At 45.7% G+C, this 12544-nt stretch overlaps 2 protein-coding genes across 2 annotated transcripts in view; both read left to right on the top strand.

The window, feature by feature from the left end:
* The window catches only part of LOC109925094 (atrial natriuretic peptide receptor 2-like), a 61429-nt gene extending 58872 nt beyond the window's left edge, over positions 1 to 2557 (top strand). Inside the window, exons 15-17 of the mRNA XM_048601564.1 lie at positions 1351 to 1449; positions 2111 to 2223; positions 2393 to 2557. Coding sequence (XP_048457521.1) covers positions 1351 to 1449; positions 2111 to 2223; positions 2393 to 2557 — 377 coding nt within the window. The remainder of the gene's footprint in view (positions 1 to 1350; positions 1450 to 2110; positions 2224 to 2392) is intronic.
* Positions 2558 to 7194: 4637 nt separating this feature from the next.
* The window catches only part of LOC125484144 (di-N-acetylchitobiase-like), a 75263-nt gene continuing 69913 nt past the window's right edge, over positions 7195 to 12544 (top strand). Inside the window, exon 1 of the mRNA XM_048601563.1 lies at positions 7195 to 7297. Coding sequence (XP_048457520.1) covers positions 7198 to 7297 — 100 coding nt within the window. The 5' untranslated portion in view covers positions 7195 to 7197. The remainder of the gene's footprint in view (positions 7298 to 12544) is intronic.

Genomic DNA, 12544 nt, shown 5'->3' with positions numbered 1-12544 from the left:
GATCTTCTGCTGAAAACCTACCTTTTTGATTAAAGTTTTAGATCCGCCCCATCCTAATACTTCAGCCCTGTGGCCAGTTTCTGACTCAGCATGCTCCTGTGAAGTATGTTGGCTACTTTACAACATTAAAAACACAGATATAGTAGGAACTGCAGAATCTGAGATAACAAGGCATAGAGCTGGATGAACGCAGCAGGCCAAGCAGCATCAGAGGAGCAGGAAGGCTGACGTTTCGGGCCTAGACCCTTCTTCAGAAATGGGGGAGGGGAAGGGCATTCTGAAATAAATAGGGAGAGAGGGGGAGGCGGATAGAAGATGGATAGAGGAGAAGATAGGTGGAGAGGAGACAGACCGGTCGAAGAGGCGGGGATGGAGCCAGTAAAGGTGAGTGTAGGTGGGGAGGTAGGGAGGAAATAGGTCAGTCCAGGGAGGACGGACAGATCAAGGGGGCGGGATGAGGTTAGTAGGTAGGAGATGGTGGTGGGGCTTGAGGTGGGAGGAGGGGATAGGTGGGAGGAAGGACAGGTTAGGGAGGCAGGGACGAGCTGGGCTGGTTTTGGGATGCAGTAGTGGGAGGGGAGATTTTGAAGCTTGTGAACAGCAACTCATATTCTGCTTGGGAACCCTGCAGCCCAATGGTATCAATGTGGACTTCACAAGCTTCAAAATCTCCCCTCCCCTTACCGCATCCCAAAACCAGTCTAGCTCGTCCCTGCCTCCCTAACCTGTCCTTCCTCCCACCTATCCCCTCCTCCCACCTCAAGCCCCACCACCATCTCCTACCTACTAACCTCATCCCGCCCCCTTGATCTGTCCGTCCTCCCTGGACTGACCTATTTCCTCCCTACCTCCCCACCTACACTCACCTTTACTGGCTCCATCCCCGCCTCTTCGACCTGTCTGTTTCCTCTCCACCTATCTTCTCCTCTATCCATCTTCTATCCGCCTCCCCCTCTCTCCCTATTTATTTCAGAACCCCCTTCCCCTCCCCAATTTCTGAAGAAGGGTCTAGGCCCGAAACGTCAGCCTTCCTGCTCCTCCAATGCTGCTTGGCCTGCTGTGTTCATCCAGCTCTACACCTTGTTATCTCTGCTAAAAACACAGATTGTTCATGTCCACTGGTATTTCCCAGCAGTGTACCCAGTGACTTTTCAAAAGTGAGAACTTGAGATAATTTTGTTACTTTCCCTATCTCATTTCATTGAAAGAAGTTATGGTTGGTGTTTCACAATAAGCGTCCAGGATTAATATTTCTGGCCTCTTGGTTTCCTAGTCCATCACTCTCCTCAAACATGGAAGCTAGCTGTCAGAACACACAACTGAATTTCTTTTTGTCTGTTTGTTTGAAAGGTCCACTGGTGGCTGGTGTGGTTGGAACCAAAATGCCTCGTTACTGTTTATTCGGAGATACTGTTAACACTGCATCAAGGATGGAGTCAACAAGTGAGGGTAGGTTAGACAGTGCCGCACTTGTACCTTAATGATGATAGACTCTGTGACTGTGATAAACTATCCCTTCCCATTCCCCTCAACCTGTCCACCTTCCTTCTCATCCATCTGCCCCACCCATCCCACTGACCAATCTCTACCGTTTCCTACCTGCATCCACTTATCACCACCCCACCTACCTTCCCCCAGCCCCAGCCCCCTCCCTGAGCTCCCTTCCTCCTCCCCAGTCCTGATGAAGGGTCTCAGCCCAAAACATCGAATTTCCTGCTCCTCCAATGCTGTCTGACCTGCTGTGCTCCTCCAGCTCCACACTGTATCGACTCTGCAGGAAGTGTGTCTGGCTGCAGCTCCTCTCAGACTGCATGGATCAATTGGAAGGTTACAAAAAGCAGAGAGTGTGATAGATGGGAGTTATAGGGAGGTGGCCACACTGCAGGTACAGTCAGGTAGATGGGTGACCATCAGCAGAGGCAGGCAGGTAGTACAGGAGTCTCCTGTGGCTAAACCCCTCATAAACAAGTATATCGTTTTGGATACTGTTGAGGGAGATAACCACAGTGGAGAAAATAGCAGCAGTCTGTGACACCATGACGGGCTCTGCTGTAATGCAAGGAATGGCAAAGTCCAAGTGAGTAATTGTGATCAGGGACTCTCTGGTCAGGGACACAGACAGATGTTTCTGCGGCCGAACAGCGAGACTGGAGGATGGTGTGTTGCCTCCCTGGTGCCAGGGTCAAGGACGTCTCTGAGCAGTTACAGCAAATTCTCAAAGGGGTGCGTGAGCAGCCAGAGGTCATTATACACATTGGTACCAACAATATCGGTAGAAAAAGGGATGAGGTCCTGCAGAGTGAGAAATGGGAGTTAGGCAAGAGGTTAAAAAGCAGGACCTCAAATTAGTAATCTCTGGATTACTCCTGGTGTCATGTGCTTGTGAGAATAGGAAAAAGAGGATAGAGCAGATGAATGCGTGGCTGAGGAGCTTGTGCAAGGGACAGGGATTCAGATTTTTGGATCATTGGGATTTCCTCCGGGGCAGAAGAGACCTGTACAAGAGGTTGCAACTGAACTGGAGGGGAATCAATATCCAGGCGGGGAGATTTGCTAGAGCAACTCACGAGAGTTTAAATTAGTATTGAGGAGGTGTGGGGCTATCTTAAGCAGCAGTGAGACAAGAGAGAAGGTTGAGGCTGGTACAGAAATTAAAGAAAGCAAGTTAAATAAACAAGGCAGGCAAGAACATGGCAGGGAACATGGGAAGTCTGATGAATTAAATTGTATTTATTTCAATGCAAAATGCCTTACAGGTAAGGCAGATGAACTCAGGCCATGATGGGTACATGGGATTGGGATACGTGGCTGAGGGAGGGGCAGAACTGGCAGCTTAATTTTTGGCAGTACAGATGCTATAGAAAGGATAGAAGGGGAGGCAAGAGAGGAGGGGGATTGGCATTTTTGATTAGGGAAAACATCATGGCAGTACTTACAGAGGATATCCTGGGGGATCATCCAGTGAAGTTGAAAGAGAGATAGTAGGAACTGCAGATGCTGGAGAATCCAAGACAACAAGGTGCAGAGCTGGATGAACACAGCAGGCCAAGCAGCATTGTAGGAGCAGAAAGGCTGACGTTTCGGGCCTAGACCCTTCATCAGAAATGGGGGAGGGGAAGGGGGTTCTGAAATAAATAGGGAGAGCGGGGGAGGTGGATAGAAGATGGATAGAGGAGAAGATAGGTGGAGAGGAAACAGACAGGTCGAAGAGGCGGGGATGGAGCCAGTAAAGGTGAGTGTAGGTGGGGAGGTAGGGAGGGGATAGGTCAGTCCAGGGAGGATGGACAGGTCAAGGGGGCGGGATGAGGTTAGTAGGTAGGAGATGGGGGTGCGGCTTGAGGTGTCAGGAGGGGATAGGTGGGAGGAAGAACAGGTTAGGGAGGCGGGGACGAGCTGGGCTGGTTTTGGGATGCGGTAGGGGAAGGGGAGATTTTGAAGCTTGTGAAATCCACATTGATACTATTGGGCTGCAGGGTTCCCAAGCGGAATATGAGTTGCTGTTCCTGCAAGCTTTGGGTAGCATCGTTGTGGCACTGCAGGAGGCCCAGGATGGACATGTCGTCTGAGGAATGGGAGGGGGAGTTGAAATGGCTCGCGACTGGTAGGTGCAGTTGTTTATTGCGAACCGAGCGTAGGTGTTCTGCAAAGCGGTCCCCGAGCCTCCGCTTGGTTTCCCCGATGTAGAGGAGGCCACAACAGGTACAGCGGATGCAGTAGACCACAAGCTTCAAAATCTCCCCTCCCCCTACCGCATCCCAAAACCAGCCCAGCTTGTCCCCACCTCCCTAATCTGTTCTTCCTCCCACCTATCCCCTCCTCCCACCTCAAGCCGCACCCTCATCTCCTGCTGACTAACCTCATCCCGCCCCCTTGACCTGTCCGTCCTCCCTGGACCTACCTATCCCCTCCCTAACTCGCCACCTACACTCACCTTTACTGGCTCCATCCCCGCCTCTTCGACCTGTCTGTTTCCTCTCCACCTATCTTCTCCTCTATCCATCTTCTATCCGCCTCCCCCTCTCTCCCTATTTATTTCAGAACCCCCTTCCCCTCTCCCATTTCTGAAGAAGGGTCTAGGCCCGAAACGTCAGCCTTTCTGATCCTGTGATGCTGCTTGGCCTGCTGTGTTCATCCAGCTCTGCACCTTGTTATCCAGTGAAGTTGTTTGGGTAGAACTTAAAAATAAGAAGGGGGTGATCACTTTGATAGGATTGCGCCATAGCACCCCCCCCCCCTCAAAATACAGCGAGAAAATGAAGAACAAAAATGTAAGAAAATTGCAGATAGCTGTAAGAATAATAGGGTTGTAATAGCAGAGGATTTTAACTTTCCAAACATAGATTGGCACTTCCTTAGTGTTAAGGGCTTGGAAGGGGGTGAATTTAAGTGTGTTCAAGAAAACTTTCTCAAGCACTATGTAGATGGTCCTACTAGACAATTGGCAAAACCCCACCTTCTTTTGGGAAATAAGGCAGGACAAGTGACTGAGCTGTTAGTGGGGGAGCACCTTGCAACCAGTGACCATAATTCTGTTAGTTTTAAAATGGTTATGACAAAGGATAGACCTGGACCATAAATTAACATTCCCAATTTGGACAAAGCCAATTTTGATGGTATGAGATAGGAACTTCCAAAAGTTGATTTCGGGACCATGTTCACTGATAAAGGGACATCTGGCAAGTCGGAGACGTTCAAAAGTGAGATAATGAGAGTTCAGGGACAGCATGGTCTTGTTAGTGTGAAGGATAAGGCTGGCAGGAGTAGGGAACATTGGATGTCTAGAGATATTGAGGCTCTGGTCAAGAAAAAGAAGGAGGCATATTTCAGGTAGAGACAGCTGGGATAAAGTGAATCACTTGAGGTGTATAGGAGATGTAGGAGTATACTTAAGAGGGAAATCTGGAGGGCAGAAACTGGACATGAGATAGACTTGGCAGTTAAGGTTAAGGAGAATCCAAAGAGATTCTACAAGTATATTAAGGACAAAAGAGTAACTAGTGAGAGAATAAGGCCCCTTAAAGATCAACGAGGCCATCTACATATGGAGCTACAGGAGATGGGTGAGATACTAAATGAATATTTCACCTCAGTATTTACTGTGGAGAAAGACATAGAAGCTAGGGAACTCGGGGAAATAAATAGTGATGTCTTGAAAAGAGTCCACATTACTGAAGAGGAGGTGCTAGAGGCCTTAAAACATAAAAATAACTAAACCCCAGGAACCTGATCAAATGAATCCCAGGTCATTGTGGGAAGTTGGGGAAAAATGTGGGAGAAAAACTAAAAGAACTGCAGATGCTGTAAAACAGGAACAAAAACAGAAGTTGCTGGAAAAGCATAGCAGGTCTGGCAGCATCTGTGAAGAGAAATCAGAGTTAACAGTTCTGAGGAAGGGTCACCGGACCCGAAATGTAAACTCTGATTTTCTCTTCACAGATGCTGCCAGGCCTGCAGAGCTTTTCCAGCAACTTCTGTTTTTGTTCCTGGAAAAGAACATGGGGCCCCTTGCTGAGATATTTGTATCATCGAGAGCCATGGGTGAGGTGTGGAAGACTGGAGAGTGGCTATTGTGGTGCCATTATTTAAGAAAAGTGGAAAAGCCAGGGAACTATAGACCAGTGAGGCTGATGTCAGTGATGGGTAAGTTGTTGGAGGGGATTCTGAGGGACAGGATCTACATGCATTTGGAAAGACAAGGTCTGATTGGGGATAGTCAATGTGACTTTGTGCATGGGAGACTGTGTCTCACAAATTTGATTGAGTTTTTTCAAGAGGAGACCAAGAAGATTGATGAAGGCAGAGCAGTAGATGTTGTCTATATAGACTTCAGCAAGACCTTCAACAAGGTTCTGTATGGTACACTGGTTCATAAAGATAGATCACATGGGATCCAGGGAGAGCCAGCCAACTGGATACAACATAAGCTTTACAGTAGAAGACAGAGGGTGATGGCAGAATGTTGTTGTTTGGATTAGAGGCCTGTGACCAGCAGTGTGCTGCAAGGATTGGTGCCAGGTCCACTGGTGTTTGCCATTTGTATAAACAATTTGTATGAGAATACAGGAGGCATGGTTAGTAAGCTTACAGATGACACCAAAATTGGAGGTATAATGGACAATGAAAAAGGTTACCTAAGAGTACAACAGGATCTCAATCAACTGGGCCAATGGGCCGAGGAGTGGCAGATGGCGTTTAATTTAGATAAATGTGAGGTGTTGCATTTTGGGAAGGAAACCCAGGGCAAGACTTACACAGTTACTGATAGGGCCCTGAGGAGTGTTGTCAAACAGAGAGACGTAGGGATGCATGTCCATAACTCTTTGAAAGTGGAGTCGTAGGTAGACAGGATGCTGAAGAAGGCATTTGGCACGCTTGCCTTCATTGGTCAGAGCATTGAGTACAGGAGTTGGGATGTCATATTACAGCTGTACAAGGTACTGGTAAGGCCATATTTGGAGTACTGCACATTCTGGTCACCCTTCTACAGGAAGGATGTTATTAAACTGGAAAGGATGCAAAAAAAATTACAAGGATGTGACCAAGACTGGAAGGTTTGAGTTATAAGGAGAGGCTGGATAGGCTGGGACTTTTTTTCATGGTGTGTAGGAGCCTGAGGGGTGATTTTACAGTTGTTATAAAATTATGAGAGGCATGGATAGGGTGAATAGCCGAGGTCTTTTTTTCCCAGGGTAGCGGGGTCCAAAAGGTTTAAAGTGAGGGGTGAACGATTTAAAAGGGATCTGAGGGGCAACCTTTTCACACAGAATGGAACACACTGCCAGAGGAAGTGATGGAGGTAACCACAGTTACAACATTTAAAAGACATTTGGACAGGAACATGTATAGGAAAGGTTTCAAGGGATATGGGCCAAACAGAAGCAAATGGGACTAGTTCAGTTTAGGAAACCTGGTCAGCATGGATGAGTTGGACCGAATGGCCTGTTTCCGTGCTGTACACTGTTCCTTCATAAGGTGATCTGATGAACGAGCAGCACGCTGAAAACTTGTGATTTAAAATAAACCTGTTGGACTACAATCTGGTCTCGTGCGACTTCTGACTTTGCCCTCCCCAGTCCAACACTGGCACCTCCATATCATACCTTCAGTAGATTCAGCAGGTTAGAGGCTCTACCACACCTGGCAATTAACTTTGATTTCAGAGCACTCATCTGAAAACTTCATGCGACACTGTACACAATGAGTCTCCTCATCCAGAGCTTCCATGAGTGGGATTCTTTTAAACTGGAAATGCCGAGCATGGCTGATTCAAACCTAATCACACTTCCTGGTTTTGAAGGTAGTTTAATGTTCCTCCTGAGTGAAGCTTTGATCTCCCTTTATACCATTTTGCTTCTGTGTCTAGTTTTTGCTGGATTTAATGCTAGCAATTATTTTACGAGCCTTCGGTCCTTAAAGAGATTGCTCGGCAATTATGGGCTGTAAGTGGGTTTATATCCAACCACATTGCACTGTTGCTTTATTCTTTGCTCATCCTGAAATTGTAGCTTTGTTGTAAAATGCTTTGATGTTTTGTCCTTTGCAATCTCTGTTGTAAAAGGGACTTATTCCTTTGTATATACTGCTTTAATTTTGTTCTTTTTTACTGCCTGCATCTGTGATCAAAGGCCTGTCATTCAAAAGCCTTATCTTAACCTAATAATCCTTTCAGCGTTTTGTATCATTACTGCCAACTCCAACTATTTATTTTGGAATTTATTCACGCCTGTCCTTACAAAGTACAATGCATTCGGCTCTGAAATTTCCCGTCTCCAATGTTATCATTGTGATTGTGGTCAACAGATAACGTTGCAGGCACACTGTTTAAACCTATTCTGCCCGCTTTATTTAGAGTCATAGTCATAGAATCATAGAGATATACAGGATAGAAACAGACCTTTCAGTCAAACTAATCCATGCCAACCAGATATGCTAAACTGATCTAGTTCCATTTGCCATCATTTGACCCATATCACTTGAAACCCTTCCTATTCATATACCCATCCAGATGCCTTTTAAATGATGTAATTGTACCAGCCTCCACCACTTCCTCTGGCAGCTCATTCCATACACATACCACCGTCTGCATGAAAACATTGCCCCTGAGGTACCTTTTAAATGTTTCGCCTCTCACCTCAAACCTATTTCCTCTAGTTTTGAACTTCTGTATCTGTGGGAAAAAGACCTTGGCTATTCACCCTATCCATACCCCTGATGATTTTATAAACACCTATAAAATCACCCCTCACCCTCCAACGTTCCAAGGAAAACAGCCCCAGTCTATTCAGCCTCTCCCTATAGCTTAAACCCTCCAACACGGCAACATCCTTGTAAATCTTTTCTGCACACTTTCAAGTTTAACAACATGGCACAGTGGCTCAGTGGTTAGCACTGCTGCCTCACAGCGCCAGGGACCCGGGTTTGATTCCACCCTCAGGCAACTGTCTGTGTGGAGTTTGCACATTCTCCCCATGTCTGCGTGGGTTTCCTTCGGGTGCTCCGGTTTCCTCCCAAAGTCCAAAGATGTGCAGGTTAGGGTGGATGGCCATGCTAAATTGCCCATAGTGTTCAGGGGTGTATAGATTAGGTGGGTTATAGGGGGATTGGTCTGTGTGGGATACTCTGAGGGTTGGTGTAGATTTGTTGGGCCAAGGGGCCTGTTTCCACACTGTAGGGATTTGCTGATCTATGAACATCTTTCCCATAGCAGGGAGACCAGACCTGAATGGAATATTCTAAAAGTGGCCTCACCCATGTCCTGAATGGCTGCAATATAACGTCCCAATTCCTATGCTGAATGTTATGACCAATAAAGGGAAATATGCCAAATGCCGCCTTCACCCTACCTGCTACTACACTTTCAAGGAACTGTGCACCTAAACCCTTAAGTCTCTTTGTTCAGGAACACTCCACAGGACCTTACCAATAACTGTATTAGTCCTGCCCTGATGTATCTTACCAAAATGCAATACATCACACTTGTCTAAATTAAACTCCATCTGCCACTCCTTGGCCCATTGGTCCATCTGATTAAGGTCCCATTCTACTCTGAGATAACCTTCTTCACTGTTCACTATACCCCCAATTTTGGTGTCGTCTGTGAACTTACTAACCACACTTCCTATATTCACATCCAAATCATTAAGCAGTCGGTCCAGCACCAATCCTTGTGGCACACCACTGGTCACAGGTCTCCAGTCTGAAAAGTAACCCTCCACCACCACCTTGTCTTCTACCGTCATTCCAATTTTGTATCCAATAGGCTAGCTCCCCCTGGATTCCATGTGATCTAACCTTGCTAACCAATCTATCATGTGGGACCTTGTCGACAGCCTTGCTGAGGTCCATTTAGATCATTTCCACTGCTCTACCTTCATCAAACATTTTCATCACTTCTTCAAAAAATTCAATCAAATTAGTGAGACATGATTTCCCATGCACAAAGCCATGTTGATGATTCCTAATCAGTCCTGACCTTTTCAAATGCTTTTAAGTCCATATCCACCACTGATGTAAGGTTCACCCGTCTATAGTTCCCTGGTTTTTCCTTACCACTTTTCTTAACTAATGGCAACACATTAGCCAACCTCTAGTCTTGGGGCACCTCACCCATGGCTATTGATGATACAGATAACTTGGCAAGGAGCCCAGCAATCTCTTCCCTTGTTTCCCACAATGTTCTGGGAATCTCACCAGGTCACAAGGATTTATCCACCTTTGAGTTTTACGATGTCCAGCACCTCTTCCTCTGTAATATGGGCATTTTTCAACGTATCATTATTTAGTTCTCCAATTTCCCCAGCTTTCAAGTCCTTCTCCACTGGAAATACTGACACCAAATATGTATTTAGTATCTCACCCATCTCCTTTTGTTCCACACATAGGCGGCCTTGTTGATCTTTAAGGGGACCTATGCTCTCCCTAGTTACTCTTTTGTCATTAATGTATTTGAGGAATCTCTTTGGATTCTCCTTAACCCTAGTTGCCAAAGCTATCTCTTGTCCCATTTTTTGCGCTCCTGATTTCCCTCTTAAGTATATTCCTAATGCCCTTCTATTCCTCCAGACATTCACCTGATCCCTGCTGACATATGCCTTCTTGTTTTTCTTTACCAGAGCCTTATTTTTTGTTGTCATCCAGCATTCCCTACACCTACCAGCCTTGTCCTTCACACTAACAGGAACACACTGTCTATGAACACCCATGATCTCATTTTTGAAGGTCTCCCACTTTCCAAACACCCCTTTACCTGTGAATAGCCTCTCCCAGTCAGTTTTTGAAAGTTCTTACCTAATATCATCAAAATTGGGTTTACTCCAATTTAGTAATTTAACTTTTAGATCAGGTCTATCCTATACCATAACTATTGGTCCAAGAGTGCTCCCCCGCGACCTCCCCCCACCCCCCACCGCCCCACCAACACTTCAGTTACTTTCCCTGCCTTAGTTCCCCCGAGAAGGTCAAATATTATTCCTTCTCTAGTAGGTACATTCACATACCGAATAAGAAAGTTTTCTGAACACACTTAACAAATTCACCTCCATCCAAGCCCTTAACACTATGGCAGTATCAGTCAAGTTAGGAAAGTTAAAATCTCCTACCCTATTTTTCTTACAAAAGTCTCAGATCTCCTTACATATTTGCTTCTCAAAGTCCTGTTGACTATTGGGGGCCTATAGTACATCCCAATAAGATGATCATCTCTTTCTTATTTCTCAGTTCTACCCATATAACTTCACTGGATGTTCTCCCAGGAATATTCTCCTTACGTACAGCTCTAATGTTATCTTTAACCAAAAACGCCACTCCCCCTCTTCTTTTGCCTTCCTTTCTATCCTACATTAGCATCTATACCTGGAACATTAAGCTGCTAGTCCTGCCCTCCCTGAGATACATTACTGTAGTAGCTATGATATCCCAGTCCCATGTTTCCATCCATGCCCCAAGTTTGTCTGCCTTTTCTGTCAGGCCTCTTGCATTGAAATTAATGCAGTTTAATTTATCAGTCTTCCCTCCTTCTCTGCCTAGCTCGTGCCTGTCTTGATTATTTAACTTGCTCCTCTTCTCCATTATACCAGCCTCAGACCTAACTCTTTTCTCACTATCTCTTTGTGTCCCATAATAACCCCAACCTCTCCCAAGCAGCTTTAGCAAATCTCCCCACCAGGAAATTGGTCCCTTTCTAATTCAGGTGCAACCCATCCTTCTTATACAGGTTACTTCTGCTCCAGAAGAGATCCCAATGATCCAAAAAAGTGAATCCCTGTCCCCTGCACCAGATCCTCAGCCACACATTCATCTGCTCTATCCTCCTATTCCTACTCTCACTAGCACATGGCACCGAGAGTAATCCAGATATTACTACCTCAAGGATATACGTTTTAACTTCCTGCCTAATTTCCTATATTCTCTCTACAGAACCTCATCCCTTTCTATTCCAATGTCATTGGTTCCAAAGTGTATAACAACCTCCTGCTGGTCCCTCTCCCCTTTGAGAATATTCTGCACCCTCTCCGAGAAAGCCTTGATCCTGGCGCCAGGGAGGCCACACACCATTCTGATGTCTCGCTGTCAGGTGCAGAAACGTCAGTCTGTGCCTCTGACTAGACAGTCCCCTATCATAATTGATCGCTTGGAACCTGACATACCCTCATTACAGTAGAGCCACTGTCACTGGGCCAAAATCCTGGAATTCCCTCCCTAATGACATTGTGGGTCAACCTAGAGCAGGAGGACTGCAGCGGTTCAAGAAGGCAGCTCACCACCACCTTCTCAAGGGCAACTAGGGATGGGCAAGAAACCTGGATGTCAGTGCTACATTCCCCAAGGGTCCATCACCCCCACAGGACCCAAAACAACATCCTTGTTTGAGATGGGGATAACCACAGGAGACTCCTGCCCTTCCTACCTCCCTCTCCTACTTTTCCTAACAGTAACCCATCCACCTGACTGTATCTGCAGTTCTTCTACCTTCCTCAAAACTGCCATCCATCGCACTCGATGGTTTCTGTAAATTCCTCATTGCTCATAACTGCCGCTTCAACCAAACCATGCGATCCACTAGGATTCATATCCAAGCGCACTTTCTGCAGACATAATCTCCAGGAACATTGAAATTCTCCCTAATCTACCATACCTGATAGGAAGAGCACACCACTCTACTAAAATCCATCTCTGCACCTAAACAATCTACAGACCCAGAATCTAGCCAAAACTCAAATACAACACACTTTCTCAAAAACTCAGCATTAGCACAGTCTTACTGCTCGAAAACACTGCTATAAGATAATTTAATTTCTAACTTTTATGTTAAAAATTAAATAAAGAGACAGATTTTAGTAAAATATAAAAAACAATCCAAACCCTACTCACTATTCTAGATATACAAAAGAAAACAGATGAAGACTTATAAGTCTTATATCTTATAAGTCTTAAAATCAAAAGCTTAGCTGATCAGGCACTGAAATCATTTCTGAATCACAGAGATTTTTGCCATTCCACAGTCAGTCAACTGTGAAAGTGCACTCTTTGTTCCTCTGACCTTTCC

This window comes from Rhincodon typus, chromosome 10, assembly GCF_021869965.1.
Source record: "Rhincodon typus isolate 14 chromosome 10, sRhiTyp1.1, whole genome shotgun sequence".
In the NCBI taxonomy this organism is placed as follows: domain Eukaryota; kingdom Metazoa; phylum Chordata; class Chondrichthyes; order Orectolobiformes; family Rhincodontidae; genus Rhincodon; species Rhincodon typus.
Note: the sequence above shows the minus strand (reverse complement) of the source record. Positions and strands in the feature narration are given on the sequence as shown.